This window comes from Lithobates pipiens, unplaced genomic scaffold (assembly GCF_037356315.1).
Source record: "Lithobates pipiens isolate NorthernLeopardFrog02 unplaced genomic scaffold, aLitPip1_a1.2 Scaffold_1, whole genome shotgun sequence".
Lineage (NCBI taxonomy): Eukaryota > Metazoa > Chordata > Amphibia > Anura > Ranidae > Lithobates > Lithobates pipiens.
Window position 1 is genome coordinate 200,167,446 of NW_027507685.1, and position 19,319 is coordinate 200,186,764.

Genomic DNA, 19,319 nt, shown 5'->3' on the forward strand with positions numbered 1-19,319 from the left:
TGGCACTGGGGCGGATGGCACTGGGGCAGGATGGCACTGGGGGGGGGGCATGGCACTGGGGGGGGGGTGGCACTGGGGGAGGATGGCTCTGGGGGAGGATGGCACTTTTTATTAAACTTTTTTTTTACTTTTTTTTTTTTTTTTTTTTCTTTTTTACACTGACGGCTGCTGCAGCCGTTCTTCTCTCCCCTCTCACACGCTGTCTGTGTGAGGAGGGAGAGCGGCGCTGAGAGATGATCTCATATGTTTACATATGAGATCATCTCCCATTGGACACGCCGATCACGCTGTAAACGGCCGCTGTGATTGGCCGTTTACAGCGATCTGTGTTTGCCTGTCCCCGGGGGACACGGCAAACACAGAACTTCCGCGATGCGCGCCCGCGGCGGCGCGCATTGCGGAAGTAAACACCAGGCCGTCCAGGGACAGCCAGGCACGGGAAGCCGCCCGCCCTAAGGCCGGCATTCGGCTATAGGGCGGGCAGGAAGCGGTTAATGTACACGGGACGTTTTTACAACCTCTCGTGAACGATTTAACTTGACAGATAGTAATCTACGTTTAAAACATCAGTTTTGCTGCGTTTACATGCCACGTTTAGAAGCTTTTATAAAATAGGCAAAAACGAAAAACGTCTATAAACGAAATGCGGCTAAATGCGGGTTACGGCGCTTAGCTGCGTTTAGTCACGTTTGGCGTCTGAAACGTGGAACTCTTCGGCGTCTGAACCCATTTTTTTTCTTTAGAAGAAACGCTGTTAAGTGCAACTGCCTAAAAACGGCAATAAACGAGACTGTGTACATGGTCACATAGGATAACATTGAATGAGTTCAGGGGCAGTTGAAAAAAGCGTCCAACTGCCTCTGAAAGTACATTTAGCAGCGTCCCCTGTACATGGTGCCTAAAAGTCAAGCTTCGCCCTGCTCCCTGCTACCCACCAAAGTCAACAACATTGACCAATAGTGAGGCGGAAGGGAGTATGCCCATGCAAAGTTAGGGTCCTTTCACACGGGTACCCTCCGTGTTGCGGATTCCGCTTGCTCAGCGCAGGGATCACTGTGCAGACCGGACACGGACACAGTCCCACTCTCCTCTATGGGGAAATCAAATGGAAACAAACCACCTGTCTGATCGTATCCGATCCGCCAGACGCATGGAAAATAGGACCGCCATCTGTTTGTTTTTTGCGGGCAGGATCAGATAGGATGGCAGCATGTGTCCACTGACATCCACCGATCCATAGAGGAGACTGCAGGGTCTGATCAGTCAAAAAAAAACCTGAACTGAAAAACTGACAAGCGGACCTGATCAGACAGCCTCTGTGAAAGGACTCTTAAGATCTTTAAATAACTAAAGCTACCTATACATGTTTATAATGTTTCTCTCATTTGGTGTGCCCCTAACCTCAGTGTTCCTGTTACTTCTGCCTGCTGATAGTAGGTTTGGCTGGTACCTCGGTCAATAGAGTGAGAGGTGACAGTAGCACTGGGCATAGCTGTCAACTGTCCTTGATTTGTAGCAATGTCCCTCTGTCCCTCTTTCCTGCTCATTTGTTCCTCATTTTGGTCTGATCTATATACTTGTATATAAAATACACTTTTTATCTTTCAAAAAGTGTTTCCCAGTACTAAATATTTGGGGGCAAATCCCATGAGCTCTCTTTCCCCTAGGCCCCAGAGAATAAACATCCTTGTGACATAAATAGGCATGTGACAGGTACTCTCCTCTGGCCTTATAAGCATTCAAAACACCAGAATCTGTGCTTTTGAATGCTTTTAATTCTAATTGAATTAACATTTTTTTTAATGCTTTTAATTCCGGGTTACCTTAGCAGAGAGACGATCAAGGCCGATCTCGGCTTTGTTTGTTGGTTGCTCAGGTCCCAAGGTGGGATGAGAGACCACGAGCAATCCACGGAAGGTGGCGGGTGGGGCATCCCCTGCTGCTGCAGCTTGTAAAAGCAGTCCAGCAGCTAGTTAGCTGCTAGGATTGCTTTTACAAGCCGACCGCCAGCTCTAAAAAAAACACTACCGGAGTGATGCCTACAGCTGCAGACATCGTCCCAGTATAACCAACCAAAGTCATGCGTCCCACGGTACGTCGCTGGTCTGGAAGTGGTATTTTTTCTGCCGAGCGAACTGGCCTTTTTTTAAAGTGGTTGTAAACCCGGTTACACCACTTTTACCTACAGGTAAGCCTATAATAAGGCTTACCTGTAGGTACCGTGAATATCTCCTAAACATGCACAGTTTAGGAGATATTCACTACATCCGCATGTGCCAACGTCATCCGCTTGTGCCATTTCTTCAATAGCCATGCCGCGAACGGCGGCTCCCAGGCACATACGTGGGAGTGACGTCATCGCAGCTCCGGCCAATTACAGCGCCAGAGCTCATGAACCCAGAAATAACTCTGGAAGACATGTCGCCGGTCACAGAGGTGTGAGGGGACCGCTGCAACAGCTTCAATCTAAGGAAATTATTTCATAATGAGCTAGGGTGCGGCATACTAGCTCATCATGCCTTTGTCTTGCAGTTTTTTAAAGTAGTATACAACTACTTTAAAGAGGAAGTAAAGGTTACTGAAAAAAAAAATGCAACCTGCAAGACAAAGGCATAATGAGCTAGTATGCTCCGTCTTCATCTTCGCTGCTGCCATGTATCCCGGAGTGACTTCCAGGTCTCGCTGCTCCTGCTCTGTGATTCGCTGGAGCCGCGATGACGTCACTCCCACGCATGCGCACGGGAGCCGGCACGAGTGGCATATCGCCGTGATCTGCGGCCTGCTCAGTGCGAGTGTGCATGCGCCGTAGACAGCGGTGTCTGTCTTTTTGTAAATATCTCCTAAACCGTATAGGTTTAGGAGATATTTCTTGGACCTACAGGTAAGCCTTATGCCCCGTACACAAGACCAGACTTTTCAACATCAAAAGTCTGACGGAAAGATTCCGGCAGACTATTCGAACGTGTGTGGGCTGCAGCGGACTTTTGATTTGCAAAAGTCTGACAGACTTTAGAAATGGAACATGTTTCAAATTTTTCCGACAGAACTCTGCCGGACCCAGAAATCCGCTCGTGTGTGTGCTAGTCTGACGGACTAAAACCGACGTTAGGGCAGCTATTGGCTACTGGCTATGAACTTCCTTATTCTAGTCCAGTCATACGTCATAACGTTCAAATCTGTCGGACTTTGGTGTGATTGTGTGTGGCCAAGTCCGTTCATTCGGAAAGTCCGTCAGAACTCTGTCAGAACTCCATCGAAAGTCTGCCGGACTTAAGTCCTGTCGTGTGTACGCGGCATAAATCTAGGCTTACCTGTAGGTCAAAGTGGTTTGTAATGCCGCGTACACACAACCGGACTTAGGTCCGACAGACTTTCGACGGAGTTCTGACAGAGTTCTGACGGACTTTTCGAATGAGCGGACTTGGCCACACACAATCACACCAAAGTCCGACGGATTTGAACGTGATGACGTACGACTGGACTAGAATAAGGAAGTTCATAGCCAGTAGCCAATAGCTTCCCTAGCGTCAGTTTTTGTCTGTCGGACTAGCATACACATGAGCGGATTTCTCGGTAGGAACTGGGTCCGGCGGAGTTCTGGCGGAAAAATTTGAAACATGTTCCATTTCTAAAGTCTGTCAGACTTTTGCAAATCAAAAGTCCGCTGCAGCCCACACACGATCGAATGGTCTGCCGGAATCATTCCGTCAGACTTTTGATGTTGAAAAGTCTGGTCGTGTGTACGCGGCATAAGGGTTTACAACCACTTTAAGAACGGTGTGCATGGACCCTTACAGACAAACAGCACCAGAGTCGTCCATTGATTTGTGCAAAGTACAAATCTGACAGCCGCTGCTGGTTGCACATAGTGGGGTTGATTTACTAAAAGCAAACAGACTGTGCACTCTACAAGTGCAGTTGCTCCAGAGCTTAGTAAATGAGGGAAAGTCTGCTGATTTCCATTATCCAATCATGAGCAAGCAAAAATGCATTATTATTTTTTTATTGTCCTTGCATGTGATTGGGTATTCTTTGCACAATTAAGCTTCAACTCATTTACTAAACTCTGGAGCAACTACACTTGCAAAGTGCACAACCTATATGTCTTTAGTAAATCAACCCCACTGTGTGCATGCAGCATTTTAAAACTGCCGGCAGGAATCTACCTGTGCAGCCATATGAATGCAGAAATGCAGTATGCGCAGAAATCTCTAGTAACCGATCACTGATCCAACTTCAGAAAACCGAAACCTGTGTTTTGTGACTAATGCACGTTGCTTGTTGTCAGTTTTAATTCCATTAAATAACTCTGCAAAGCTCCGCATTTTTGCAAAAAATAAACCAGCAAGACAAGATAAAAGCATCTTACCATCCTGCAGGGCGTTTCCTCTATGACTGGGTTCCTGTCTGCTGGTTTTGTACCTCTTGCCTGGATGACAGCAGGATGTAAGAGGCAGGAGGAGGAGGAGAGGGGTGCACAGCAAAGCACTGTCTCTGCAGCTGCTTGGAACATGCGTCCTCTGACCACATCCTGTTATCACAGCCATAGTTAGCAGCGATTCAGCTGACTAGGAAGAAACATAGTTAAAAAGGCTGAGGGGAGACTTTGTGTCCGATATATACAGTCATTTTTCTGTAAGTTCTGACTTCACTTTAAATTTCACAATTTCAAAGCCGCATGTCAGTGCGACTTCAGGTGCACCAAGGCTGACATCTGTGCTACTTCATGCACAGATGTCCATGCAAGTCGCACCTGAAATCGCCAAAAGTAGTGCAGGAACTTCTTTTTCAAATCAGTGTGGCACCGCAAAGTTGGTTTCACACCAAATTGAACAGTTCCATTGCCGACAATAGGGTGCGACTTGTCATACCACGACATGTTGCACCAGTGTGAACGTTACAGTAACCACTTCAGGCCTGGGAGGTTTTACCCACTTCCTGACCAGGCCATTTTTTGGGATACTGCATTGCTTTAATGGACAATTTCGTGGTCATGCAACGCTGGACCCAAATAAAATTGATGTCCTTATTTTCCCACAAATAGAGCTTCCTTTTGGAGGTATTTGATCACCTCTGCCGTTTTTATTTTTTGCGCTATAAACAAAAAAAGAGCAGCAATTTTGAATGAAATATTCCTTACTTTCTGCTATAAAACATTCCCAATAAAAAAAGTTTAGTCCAATATGTAGCAAAAATCCCATTAAGCATTTATTGATTGGTTTGCGCAAAAGTTATCATGTCTACAAACTATGGTTTCGATTTAGCCCTGGTTCACACTGGTGCGATTTGATACGATTGCCGGCAATGGCAGCGTCCTAATCGTGCTAAGCCACATTTGCGGCGCCACAACGATTTCAAAAAGTTGCAATTTCAGGTTAAGGAAACAGGTTGCAGAAACCTGCACAGATCTCTGTGAAATCGCTGGTGATATTGGGACTGACATGCGGGAGTGAAATCATGCGAGTTCAGCTGAACTCGCACGGCTTCATTCCCCCAGTTCAGTGTGCAGTGATCCCTGAATAAATGACACTGGCAAGGAAGGGGTTAATGTCAGGAGTGATCAAAAGGCTATGTGTGTCCTAGGGAGGTGCTTTATAACTGTGGGGAGTCTTACACTTGAGGAAAACAGAGATCATGTTTCAGCTTAGCTGATACCGTAGATCTCTCTTTTTCTCACTGACAGATCAGCGATGTGCCCTGTTCACATAGGCACACAGCTGCTCCGTGTCACCTGTGAATGATCAGCGGGTCACGGCGGCCATCGCGGCCGTGGGACCCACTGATTGGCTCCCACTGTGTCCAATCACAGCGGGCGCAGCACTTCAGTGGCACACACGCACCTCCTACACTGATTTTGCGCAGCTAGGCCACTAGGTGTACAACCACTTTAATACATTTTGGAATAAGGCTGTAACATTTTTGCAGGTACAAAATATGCATTTATTATGTTTTTCTTAGCAGCCTGCAGAGCATTGCATCCAAGATCAGTAAATCACAGGTACAATGTCAGACTCCTGCAGACTCTCAGTACAGCTGTCTACTCGTATCTCCCTTATGCCGCGTACACACGTAGCCGACTATCCGACGGACTTAGTCTGGCGGACTTCCCGCCAGACTGTCCGTCGGACTTTCCGAACGGGCTACTTGCCCACACACGGCACTTTTTCAGCGGACTAATACGGCGTACTAAGTCCGCCAGACTATCCGCCGTACTTTTGAAATGAACGGACTCGCCCACACACGCGGAGGAAAGTCCACTCATTTCGAGCGTGTCTCCAGGTAGGCGGGGCCCGCGAAGGAGACGTCGCAGGCCCCGCCACCTGATATGGACATAAAGGGGAACCCCAACGCCAAAAAAAAATCGGCGTGGGGGTCCCCCCCAGGTCCACATCAGACTCTTGTCCGAGCACGCTACCCGGCCGGCCAGGAAAGGGGGGGGCGAGCGAGCGCCCCCACCCTCCGCGCCTTACCAGGCCGCGTGCCCTCAACATGGGGGGTGCCTTGGGGAAGTGGGGGGGCCGCGCGGCCCCCCCCACCCCAAAGCACCTTGTCCCAATGTTGATGAGGACAAGGGCCTCTTCCCGACAACCCTGGCCATTGGTTGTCGGGGTCTGCGGGCGGGGGGCTTATCAGAATCCGGGAGCCCCCTTTAATAAGGGGGCCCCCGGATACCGGCCCCCCACCCTATGTGAATGAGTATGGGGTACAATGTACCCCTACCCATTCACCTGTGAAAAAAGTACAAAAAAAACACAACACAGGGTAAAAATAGTTTATTGCACAGCTCCGGGGGTCTTCCGTCTTCGGGGGTCTTCTCGCCGGACTCCTCCGCTATATTCTTCTAGCTCTTTTGCTAGCGGAGGAGCCCGGCTTTCTTCCTCGCTGCCGCCTCTTCTTCCGACTTCGGGGGTCTTGTCCCCCTCTTCGGTTCTTCTGCCTTCTGTCGCCGCCGCCTTCCGTTCTTCTTCTTCTTCTTCTCCTCTTTCTTCTTCTTCTCTGTTGACTCGACGCTCTCTCCGGCCGCAATGCCAGGGACGCGCTGCGCGGCGACTTATATAGGGACAAGGGGCGGGGTCATCGGTTGATGTCACATGGGTTGATGTCACATGGTGACCCCGCCTCCTTACGATGTCACAGTCCCGGAGGATGCTGGGACTGTCGCCATGTGACATCAACCCATGTGACATCAACCCATGTGACATCAACCGATGACCCCGCCCCTTGTCCCTATATAAGTCGCCGCGCAGCGCGTCCCTGGCATTGCGGCCGGAGAGAGCGTCGAGTCAACATCTCCAGGAGAAGAAGAAGAAGGAGGAGAAGAAGAAGAACGGAAGGCGGAAGCGGCGGCGGTGGCGACAGACGACCGGGCCACCGCCTGTTAAAGAGCTATAAGAAGGCGCGGTGGCCCGGCAGAAGAACCGAAAGGGGGACAAGACACCCGAAGTCGGAAGAAGAGGCGGCGGCGAGGAAGAAAGCAGGGCTCCTCCGCTAGCAAAAGAGCTAGAAGAAGATAGCGGAGGAGTCCGGCAAGAAGACCCCCGAAGATCGAAGACCCCCGGATCTGTGCAATAAACTATTTTTACCCTGTGTTGTGTTTTTTTTTTTACTTTTTTCACAGGTGAATGGGTAGGGGTACATTGTACCCCATACTCATTCACATAGGGTGGGGAGCCGGTATCCGGGGCCCCCTTATTAAAGGGGGCTCCCGGATTCCGATAAGCCCCCTGCCCGCAGACCCCGACAACCAACGGCCAGGATTGTCGGGAAGAGGCCCTTGTCCTCATCAACATGGGGACAAGGTGCTTTGGGGTGGGGGAGCCGCGCGGCCCCCCCCTTCCCCAAGGCACCCCCCATGTTGAGGGCACGCGGCCTGGTACGGCTTGGAGGGGGGGGGGCGCTCGCTCATCCCCCCCTTTCCTGGCCGGCCGGGCAGCGTGCTCGGACAAGGGTCTGATATGGACCTGGGGGGGACCCACACGCCGATTTTTTTCGGCGTTGGGGTTCCCCTTTAAGTCCATACCAGGTGGCGGGGCCAGCGACGTCTCCTTCGCGGGCCCCGCCTACGGGAGACCCGCTCGAATGAGCGGACTTTTCTCCGGGCGGGAAAAGTCCGTTCATTTCAAATGTACGGCGGACTGGCATACACACGGCCGGATTGTCCACCGAAATGCGAGTCCGGCGGGAAGATTGGAGTGCAAAACTACTTTCTAAGTCCACTGTACTTTCGGGTCAAAAAAGTATGCCGGGGGCTACACACGGTGGGATTGTCCGGCGGACTTGAGTTTGCCGGACTTTTCCACCCGATTGTTTGATCGTGTGTACGCGGCATTACAGGCAGACAGTTACTTAAGTCTAGAAGAATCTACAAGAGAGATCACCAGCACCCTCACAGTTCATTGAAAACTACAAGCTGTCTTCCACGATGGAAAATGGGATTTGTAGTTTATTCATTCACAGAACTCTGTGAATGAATGATGTGGCTGTGTGGGCGGAGTCCCACACAGATGCGCTGTTTTTAAATTGTGACAGTGATTGCATGGAGAGCATCTCCCACCTGCTGTCACAATGGGGAATCGGGGGGTGTTGTGGACAAGTGCTTTAGTAACATGCTACATGTTTCACCCTGAATATTCCATCTTTTTCTATGAGCTCAAGTATTGGCAAACTACTCAAAACTATATTAGCATATAGGAAATAGCAGTAGTTAAGTGGTTAAGAATAGGGATGAGCCGAACACCCCCCCAGTTCGGTTCGCACCAGAACATACCAAACAGGCAAAAAATTCAGCAGAACACACGAACACCGTTAAAGTCTTTGTGAAGAAGAAGATGAATGGACATCGTGGGACTTTTATTTTTTTTTAAATAAAGGACTTGTCCCAAGCTGTGTCTTGTTGTTTTTAACCTTTTGACACCTTTTTTGTGAAATGGTAGGGGTAGTTGTACCCTGTTACCATTTCACACAAGTGAGAGGCCGGCATCTGGGGGTCCCCTTGTTAAAGGGGGCTTCCAGATTCCGACAAGCCCCCAAAGCACCTTCCCCATGTTGAGGGCATATGGCCTGGTACAGTTCAGGAAGGGGGGAGCTATCTCATCCCCCCCCCTTTTCCTGTGGCCTGCCAGGCTGTGTGCTCGGATAAGGGTCTGGTATGGATTTTGAGTGGGACCCCTACTCCATTTTATTTTAATTTTGGTGCAGGGTTCCCCTTAAAATGAAGGGCCTGGTATGGATTTTGGAAGGGCTACGCCATTTTCTTTTTAATTTGCAGGTTCCCCTTAATTTCCATATCAGACCCGAAGAGCTTTTATGAATTTAGGGGGACCCCCACACAATTTTTAAAAAATTTAGTTCGGAGTTCCCCTTAATATTCATACCAGACCCAAAGGGCCTGGTAATGGACTGGGGGGGGGGGGCCATGCTCTTTTTTTTAATGTATTTTATCTATATTGCCGAGACCCGACAATTCATTACAGCCACAATCAGTTTTAATTGACAATTTTTCCTTTAGAAATGTCATTTTGCTGTGGTACTGTTCTAAACACGGGAAAAATGCGCCACTTTACAGGCACCTCCCAGGCATGATATTTAAAGGAATATTTCATTTTTATTGTTTCACTTTAGGCATTAACCTATGTTTGGGCCGAACCGTTCACCAATCCCTAGTTAAGAACCTCCAATGGAAGGAATGAACCATTCAAGTGTACTGTATTTAAACCCCAAACACAACAATGTTACAAATTGCAGCTTACCAGCCATTATATGTGGTGGCTGAATGAGGGCTTGTTTACACTTGTGGCCAGAGGTGGTTTTAAACCCCTCACCAACATAAAACCATTTGGTGACTTGATAGTTGGGTGAAATACACAAGCAACTGTGACAGGTAGCGCACGACATGAAAGTAACTTTTTGGGGAAACAGTTAAAGTGGAACTGAATTTGGAACAATAACAATTGCAAACAGGTAGTCTATTCATTGCATGTCTCTTCTGCAATAAAATAACCTTAATGGGTAACTCCACTTTCGTACTGAAAAAAAATAGCAAACAAAGAAAAAATAATATAGCGTATACAATTGCGATATAAGTCATATTGTAATTGAATGTTATTAAAAATGACCTTTCCTTTTCAATCTGCAGCTCTGTAATTTTCTGTGAAAGGCAATTCAATATGGCTGGCTACCTGGAGTTGTCCTGTAAACAGAATGGGTACTGACCACTCCCCACAAACATAATTTCCTGCTTGTGTGATTGACTCACCAATTTTCCCAGAAGTCTGCCTAAGATACAAGTCAGATTTCAGGCATCCCCTGCAACAAAAATCTAATTTTTGGTGAGATACTCCCAATAGGAATATGTCTAAAGCAGGGGTCATCAACCCCCGGGCCACGGCCCACTGCCGGGCCGTGGCCTGCTTGCAGCCGGGCCGCAAAGGCTGCACTCTCTGATGAGCGGCGGCGGAGCAGGCAGAGAGATGAAATCATCTCTCACCGCCCGCCCGCCCGCATCACCGCTGTTCCGCGCTCACAGCGGGGCCGCTGTACGGAGGTGAGCGAGCAGTGAGATGAGATCATCTCCAATCGCCCACCCGCCTGCATCGCCGCTCTTCCACGCTCACAGCGGGGATGCTATACCGTTGGAGGTGAAGCGGGGAATAGAGAGATGAGATCATCTCTCACTGCCCGCCCACTTTACTGCTCCTCTGCCGACACAGCGCGGCAGAACACTGATATACTGTTGAAGCTGAGGCAAGTGAGATCATCTCTCACTACTGGCGCCCCACCGCTGTTCTTCCTTACTACCCATTAGTGCAGGCTTGCCTCTTTACTAATGTGCACACCTGTGCTGCCACCACTGCAGTGACAACAGTCATGTGGTGGTAGGTGACAATCCACATTTGGTAGCAGGTGTCGTGGCAAATGACAAGCTGCATCTGATGGCAGGCGACATCGCAAATGACAAGCTGCATCTGATGGCAGGCGATGTGGCAAGTGACAATCCAAATCTGGTGGCAGGTGACGTGGCAAGGGACAAAATGCATCTGGTGGCAGATGACATGGAAAGGGACAAAAAAGCATCTGGTGCCAGGCGACGTGGCAAGGGATAAAATGCATCTGGTGACAAGTGACGTGGCAAGTGACAAGCTGCATCTGGTGGCAGGTGACATGGAAAGGGACAAAAAAGCATCTGGTGCCAGGCGACGTGGCAAGGGATAAAATGCTTCTGGTGACAAGCGACGTGACAAGCTGCATCTGAAGGCAGGCGATGTGGAAAGTGACAATCTGCATCTGGTGACAGGCGACGTGGCAAGTGACACTCTGGCACATTCTGCGTTATGGTGAGTTAAACTATTTCATTATATATTACAATGTAATAATAGAAATAATGCGCTTCAATCATCCTAACATCATATCAATGATGGTGCCGGGATGATTGAAGCGCCAACGCCAGCCATCGCCCGATAAATTGTCCGCGAAAAGCTGCATACACCCCCCTGGGCCTTGGCACAATTTTCTTCAACTACGCCGGTCCCCGGTGCCAAAAAGGTTGGGGACCACTGGTCTAAAGGGATGCAGGCCCAGCAGCTTTCCTCATTAGTGCTCTGCAGCTGCACAGCTGACTGATAATTATGAAACCACTCCCATTAGACCTACTGAGCACAGAGGCACAAGCAAACACACATGGATTTTTTTTATTTCAGAATAACAAAACGTAGGAATCTGCAACAAAGGTTGTTATAATCCTTGCAATGTACATAGATCACCCAGAGGGGAATGTTTAGAGAGCTACGCTTTAAACTAGCCATACATTATACAATTTTCTTGTTCAATTTCCTTTAGATTTACCTTCAATTATGTAGTACAAGGGTCTACCTGACTGCATACAAATTAAATTGAAAGTGTTTAGGTTTGACCCCATATTATATGATTTTGGTAAATCTGCAGGAAAATTGTACACGAAAATTGTATAATGTATATTCAGCCTTACCTGCCTGTTCGCATTACCTTGTAGAATGTACGCTGAGCTGCCTATGTGCCAGGAGGACTGCACTGTTGTGTTTGCACAGGAGTGATGTCATTGCATGCCGTCCATTAATGATGGCCAAAGACGCCGGTCCTGGTAAGGCCCAATGAGGGGTGTTGGACTGTTGGAACAGAGGTAAGTATTATTGCCTTTAGTTTCATATTTTCATATTTAGTTTTCATACACAGAGTTTAGATGCGTGCAGCATATAGTTTTGCATGCATCTCATTGCAAAACTATATTTACCAATAAGCCCATACACACAGCTGCTTTTTCATGCAAAAATATGTGCTGCACTTAGATCCTTTTCACACTGGGGCTGCCTATGTCGGAAAAGCGCTGCTCATTCATTGCAATGGGCAGGGGTGTTTTGGGAGTGCTGTATACAGCTTTCCCAAACCACCCCAAAGATGTTGCCTGCAGGACTTTTTCTAACATCCTGCAAGCACACATTCCCAGTGTGAAGGCACTCAGGCTTTCACATTTGGGTGGCATGGGAAGCAGTTTTCACGCGCCTTATAAGCACTATTTCTAAAACGCCTGAAAACTGCCTTAGTGTGAAAGGGGTCTTACTGTAGCTGAACACAGGACACAGCTGTGTCTAATGCCGCGTACACACGATCGAATTGTCCAGCGGACTTAGTCAGCCGGACCACAGTACGCCGGACAATTAGATCATGTGTGGGCTCCAGCGGACTTAGAAAGTAGTTTTTACTCAAAATTTGTCCGCCGGACTTGGCTTTCAGCGGACAATCCGTTCGTCAGTGTGCTAGTCCGGCGGACTAAGAATGACGCATGCTCTGAAGCAAGTATGAGAAGGAAGCTATTGGCTACTGGCTATTGAACTTCCTTTTTCTAGTCCCGTCGTACGTGCTGTACGTCATCACGTTAGAGATCGCCGGACTTTCGGAGTGTCGGTGTGTGGCCAAGTCTGTTCGTTATAAAGTCCGGCGGATTGTTTGCCGGACCAAGTCCGCCGGACAATTCGATCGTGTGTACGCGGCATAAGGCCACATAGATCTATAGATTGTATGCATGTACACTCATAAATGCATGTAAACATTTACACAAACACGCATGCTATATTATAGTAATAAAAATAAATAAAATAAAATATACTATTGGAGGAACTGTATGCATCTAAATGCAAGTACTTTAGGCAAGTATGTAATGCAGGATCTTCTGCTAGCTCTGCCAACAAGAACCTGCATTTTGTGCAGAAAATATGCATATGTCATGTTAATGAAGCCCAAAACCAAAAAATATATGCTGGCAGGTAGTATTTTTATCGGAGAAGAACCCTATCAGTCCCTCCTGCCATCAGCCCTTCACCCTGCCAGTCATTGTTTATGTACGCAGGAGTGACTTCATCACTGTCTAGCCAACCAAATTACCACAATTAATGCACATCTTTTTGCAGGTAAAAAAAAGTTTGCATTTATTTTTTATTTTTGTTTATTGGTAGCTTTGAAGGCATTGCACCCACGATCAGTAGATTGTGGATGCAATGTAAGGCTCTTGTGTGTAAACTACTTGGCCGTACAGCATACGGCCAAGAAGTTACACATTAACAGGAAGCATCAATGAACTACCTAGAAAGCTCAAATGCGCCATGGTCAGGGCTGGCGCATGGATTTTTGACACCCTAGGCCAGTGATGGTGAACCTTGGCACCCCAGATGTTTTAGAACTACATTTCCCATGATGCTCATGCACTCTGCAGTATAGTTGAGCATCATGGGAAATGTAGTTCCAAAACATCTGGGGTGCCAAGGTTCGCCATCACTGCCCTAGGCGAAACCTCATTTTGCCACCTCCCCCTTGGCTCCACCCCTGATTCCACCCTCTTCCCTGCCTATGTAAACTCCACCTTTTTAATGAAGTTCACCAGCACAAATCAAATGCAGCCTCACCAGCGCCCATCAAATGCAGCCTTATCAGCACCCATCAGATGCAGCCTCACCAGCGTCCATCAAATGCAACCTCACCAGCGCCCATCAAATGCAGCCTTACCAGCGCCCATCAAATGCAGCCTTACCGGTGCCCATCAAATGCAGCCTCACCAGCGCCCATCAAATACAGCCTCACCAGCGCCCATCAATGCAGCCTCACCAGTGCCCATTAATGCAGCCTCCTCAGCGCCCATAAAATTCAGCCTACCAGCGCCCGTCAAATGCAGCCTCACCAGCGCCCATCAAATGTAGCCTCCCCAGTGCCCATCAAATGCAGCCAACCAGCACCCATCAATGCAGCCTACCAGTGCGCATCAATAAATGTTTGCTTGCTTCCATTCATTCGGGAGTCAGGACCCCAACACAGTCCCCTGCCGCCACTGCACCTCTGACACTATGGGGGTTATTTACTAAGGGCAAATCCACTTTGCACTACAAGTGCACTAAAAGTGCAGTCGCTGTAGATCCGAGGGGGTCATGCAAGGAAAATGAAAAACAAAATTTTAGCTTGCACATGATTGGATGATAAAACCACCAGAGCTTCCACTCATTTCAGATCTACCCCTTAGATTTAGAGCGAGTGCACTTGTAGTGAAAGTGATTCAAGTCCATAGTGATCCCACGCAAACATACTAGTGTATATAAAACATATATATATAAAAAAGCAATCATAAAGTGACAAGTGCTGATAAATATACAGATTGTAAACACTAATAATAGTCCAAAATATTGAGGAAAGTATGCACCATTTCATAAATCCATATACGTGAGTCTCTCAATAGCATAAATCACACGGAGGGTACTAAAACTTATTCCCATAAGCAGAGAAAAACATTGAAGTGAACCAAAGTCTGGGCTCTCAGAACTCTCACCTCCACTCCTTAGTTATAACCACATCAGGTAAAAGTAAATCTTCAGTTTGTCCTATTATCCACCACCAGGGGGTCTTCCACTGTTGTACTCTGCAGCTCGATAATGTGGGCAAATGGGTTAGACCACCAGGGGGCCATCCATCCCTGCAGCAGATGTATTATACTCCAGGCAGCTACCTCTGCAAAGATATGTCACTCAACAGAAAATAGAGGGAGGGGAAACAAAGGCTCCAATAGTGTAGTATTTAAAAAACTTTTCAAACTTTTGATTTATTAATAGCAACAATTAAACTCTCACATTTGATAAAAACAACAACAGCTCAAAAGAAAAATGACTGCTTGGCATCTTCCGCCAGTCTTACGTCACTTCTGGTATTATGTTTGGATCACGGCCACTCCCTACGCGTTACGTCAATCACGTGATGAAGTGATTTAAGACTTTCAGGGTTCCTGGTAAATAGAATGAACTAAAGATACGCCAGAAGATATATAAAAAAGATATTCAAATTTATTAAACAAAAAAACAACAAAAGTTTTTGTTAAAAACAATGATTTTGGCTATACAGACATTACGCAGACATGAATACACATCTACATTTTTAGATCTTTTTTTATATATCTTATGGCATATATATTTAGTGCATTCTATTTACAAGGCACCCTGAAAGTCCCAATTAAATCACCCATCTATATATACATAAGTTTATCTTTGATAGATGATCCAAGAGGTCAACACGATTCACATCTAACTGCTTCCTCAGGACCTCATTGACTTAGTACCAAAGGACATTGGCACATTGCCTTGTGAGTATGGCATGAAGATGGTGGGACAGTGTTTGGTGTAAAATGGATACTTTGGATGGTGCTGAAAATTAAGGGTATGGAGGGTACGACATATATCCTTGAATGTAAGCCACTGATCACTGGTAAAGGAAGATATCATATTCCAATATCCTCTCCACAACCGGGACCTGCATTCATAGGGTGTAACTCAAGAATTCCTCAAAGGAACATCAGTTCACCAAACAGTATCCAGCAATTGCGTCCCATCATCTGCCAATTAATACAGTATATATACAAAAAAGTACAGTATGTGTACATAAAATAAGTTAAATGAACAAGCCTGTGCATGATTGGAAACAACCTGATTCTACGCTGGAGCGTAATTACATACATGGGAACTTTTCCTTTGTATTTTAAGAATATTTGTACTTTTGATCGTATTCTCATTTTAAACATGGTACGAGTATTCGGAAAAAAACTGAACGGTTATTTGTACAATTTTCTAATAATGCGTACTAGGCTTTAACCTGCATGCTCACATTTTTCTATTTAGTGTAAATATGCAAATCATCATGCATTCCCAATAAACTATGGGGCTGATCTACTAAAGGCAAATGGATTTGGAAAGTGAAGTTGCTCCACAACTTTGTAAACAAGGCAAAGCTTCACTTTGCAAAGAATACCCAATTACGTGCAAGAAAACAAAAAAAAAGCATTTTTGCTTGCACATCATTGGATGATGGAAGTCGGCAGAGCTTCCCCTCATTTACTAAGCTCTGGAGCAACTGCACTTTGTAAAGTGGACAATCTTTTTTCCTTTAGTAAATCAACCCCTATGGCTGTGCTGGAATGACTGACTCCCGTGCATGTGCGCAGGATGATGCTTTTTACCGCTGGACAATCAAGAGGCTGAAAAAACAGCACTCATTAGAAGATAACAGCAGCCCGTGAGGGATGTAACTGCTGCATCGCTGGAAAGTAAGGATGAGCCGAACATCCCCCTGTTCGGTTCGTACCTGAACCTGCGAACGGACCGAAAATTCTTTCAAACTTTAGAACCCCGTTGAAGTCTATGGGACTCGAACGTTCGAAATCAAAAGTGCTATTTTTAAAGGCTAATATGTAAGTCATTGTCCTAAAAAGGGTTTGGGGACCTGGGTCCTGCCTCATGGGACATGTATCAATGCAAAAAAAAGTTTTTAAAACTGTTGTTTTTTCGGAAGCAGTGATTTTAATGATGCTTAAACTGAAAAAAAAAAAAAAACCTGGGGGGTGTCTATAGTATGCCTATAAAGTGGCGCGTGTTTCCCATGCTTAGAACAGTCTCTGCACAAAATTACATTTTTAAAGGCATAAAAGTAATTTAAAACTGCTTGTGGCTTTAATATAATGTCTGGTCCTGGCAATATGGATGAACATCAGTGAGACAAATGGCATGGCTACCCCCCCCCCCCCCCCCCGGCCCTACAGTTGCAATAAAAAGTATGTGAACCCTTTTGGAATGATATGTATTTCTGCACAAATTGGTCATAAAACACACAAAGAATTAAATGTTACCGTGTTTTTATTGAACACACCATGTAAACATTTACAGTGCAGGTGTGCAAAGTATGTGAACCCTTGGATTTAATAACTGGTTGAACCTCCTTTGGCAGCAATAACCTTAACCAAACGTTTCCGGTAGTTGCAGATGAGACGTGCGCAATGGTCGAGAATAATTCTTGACCATTTCTCTTTACAGAACTGTTTCAGTTCAGCAATATTCTTGGAAGGTCTGGTGTGAATCGTTTTCTTGAGGTCATCCCACAGCATCTCAATCGGGTTGAGGTCAGGACTCTGACTGGGCCTCTCCAGAAGGCGTATTTTCTTCTGTTTAAGCCATTCTGTTGTTGATTTACTTCTATGCTTTAGGTTGTTGTCCTGTTGCAAAACCCATCTTCGGTTGAGCTTCAGCTGGTGGACAGATGGTCTTAAGTTCTCCTGCAAAATGTCTTGATGAACTTGGGAATGAATTTTTCCTTCGACAATAGCAATCCTTCAAGGCCCTGACAAAGCAAAGCAGCCCCAAACCATGATGCCCCCACCACCATACTTCACAGTTGGGATGAGGTTTTGATGTTGGTGTGCTGTGCCTCTTTTTCTCCACACATAGTTGTTTCTTCCAAACAACTCAACTTTGGTTTCATCTGTCCACAGAATATTTTGCCAGTACTGCTGTGGAACATCCAGGTGCTTTTGTGCAAACTGTAAATGTGCAGCAATTTTTTTTGGACAGCAGTGGCTTCCTCTGTGGTATCCTCCCATGAAATCCATTCTTGTTTAGTGTTTTACGTATCATAGATTGGCTAACAGGGATGTTAGCATATGCCAGAGATTTTTGTAAGTCTTTAGCTGACACTCTAGGATTCTTCTTCACCTCATTGAGCAGTCTGCGCTGTGCTCTTGCAGTCATCTTTACAGGACGCCCACTCCTAGGGAGAGTAGCAGCAGTGCTGAACTTTCTCCATTTATAGACAATTTGTCTTACCGTGGACTGATGAACAGCAAGGCTTTTGGAGATACTTTTATAACCTTTTCCAGCTTTATGCAAGTCAACAATTCTTAATCGTAGGTCTTCTGAGAGCTCTTTTGTGCGAGGCATCATTCACATCAGGCAATGCTTCTTGTGAAAAGCAAACCCAGAACTGGTGTGTGTTTAGTGCAGGGCAGCTGTAACCAACACCTCCAATCTGATCTTATTGATTGGACTCCAATTGGATGACATCTCACCCTAATTAGCTCCTGGAGATCTCACTGTAAAAAAAAAATGTGCTGTCTGTGCACCTCTTCAAAAGATTTCACCTCACTTTCTGTCCCAATGACAAATGTTTTTTGAAAATGTGGAGTTTTTAGTGAAACATGGATTGGTGACAGGGGCGTAACTATAGGGGGTGCAGCAGTCGCGACTGCAACCGGGCCCTGTGCTGCAGGGGGCCCATGCAGCCCCCTCTACATATGGCCGGCAGCAGCATAGGCAGCTAGGGGTACCAGTGCACCATGCACACGGGTGGGTGGAGGGTGACTAGCAGAGCTCCATGCTCAACTATCGCACTGGCTGCTCTTTAGTTGTGCATTCCCCGCATGACCTGTGTCCTCGGCCGGCTCCTCAGAGTACCCCTCTCCTGCTCCATGCATTGCCGCTCAGTCCGATGTCTGTTCTCCCCAGCCAGAGTCCCTGGGGGCAGTAACTTCATCTGCCTTGGAGAAAGGGACCTCATCTCTTCTGGGGACGGGGATCCCATCCTGCCTAGGGACAGTCCCCCAATGGGGCACCTAAAAATAAAAAAATAATAATAAACAAACTACTGATGCCAGTGGTGGAACTACAGGGCTCGCAAAGTTCATACCTGTGACCAAGCCCTGGAGTTCCACCGCTGGACTCGGAGGGAAGGGCCCTGGCTTGGGTTCAGGGGGGCCCTTCATGGTTTCTTGCATTGGGGTCCTGAAGGTTCTAGTTACGCCACTGATTGGTGATAAAGCATCAGTGGAGAGGAGACATGTTTTTCCCATATCAACTCTTACAGAGAGAATTTCCCTTCCTAGGGGTAGATTTCATCTCACTTCCTGTTGTCTCCTTCCGTTTGCAAGTAGGATGTTTGTAAGTTGGATGTTTGAAAGTAGGGGCCTGTCCTATATGCTCTGCAGAAATTTGGGC

At 46.8% G+C, this 19,319-nt stretch overlaps 1 protein-coding gene across 1 annotated transcript in view; it reads right to left on the reverse strand.

Annotated features, from left to right (window-relative positions):
* Positions 1 to 4,517, reverse strand: part of GMFG (glia maturation factor gamma) — a 30,034-nt gene extending 25,517 nt beyond the window's left edge. Inside the window, exon 1 of the mRNA XM_077479893.1 lies at positions 4,370 to 4,517. Within this exon, the coding sequence (XP_077336019.1) occupies positions 4,370 to 4,513 (144 nt within the window). The 5' untranslated portion in view covers positions 4,514 to 4,517. The remainder of the gene's footprint in view (positions 1 to 4,369) is intronic.
* Between the last annotated feature and the right edge of the window lie 14,802 nt (positions 4,518 to 19,319).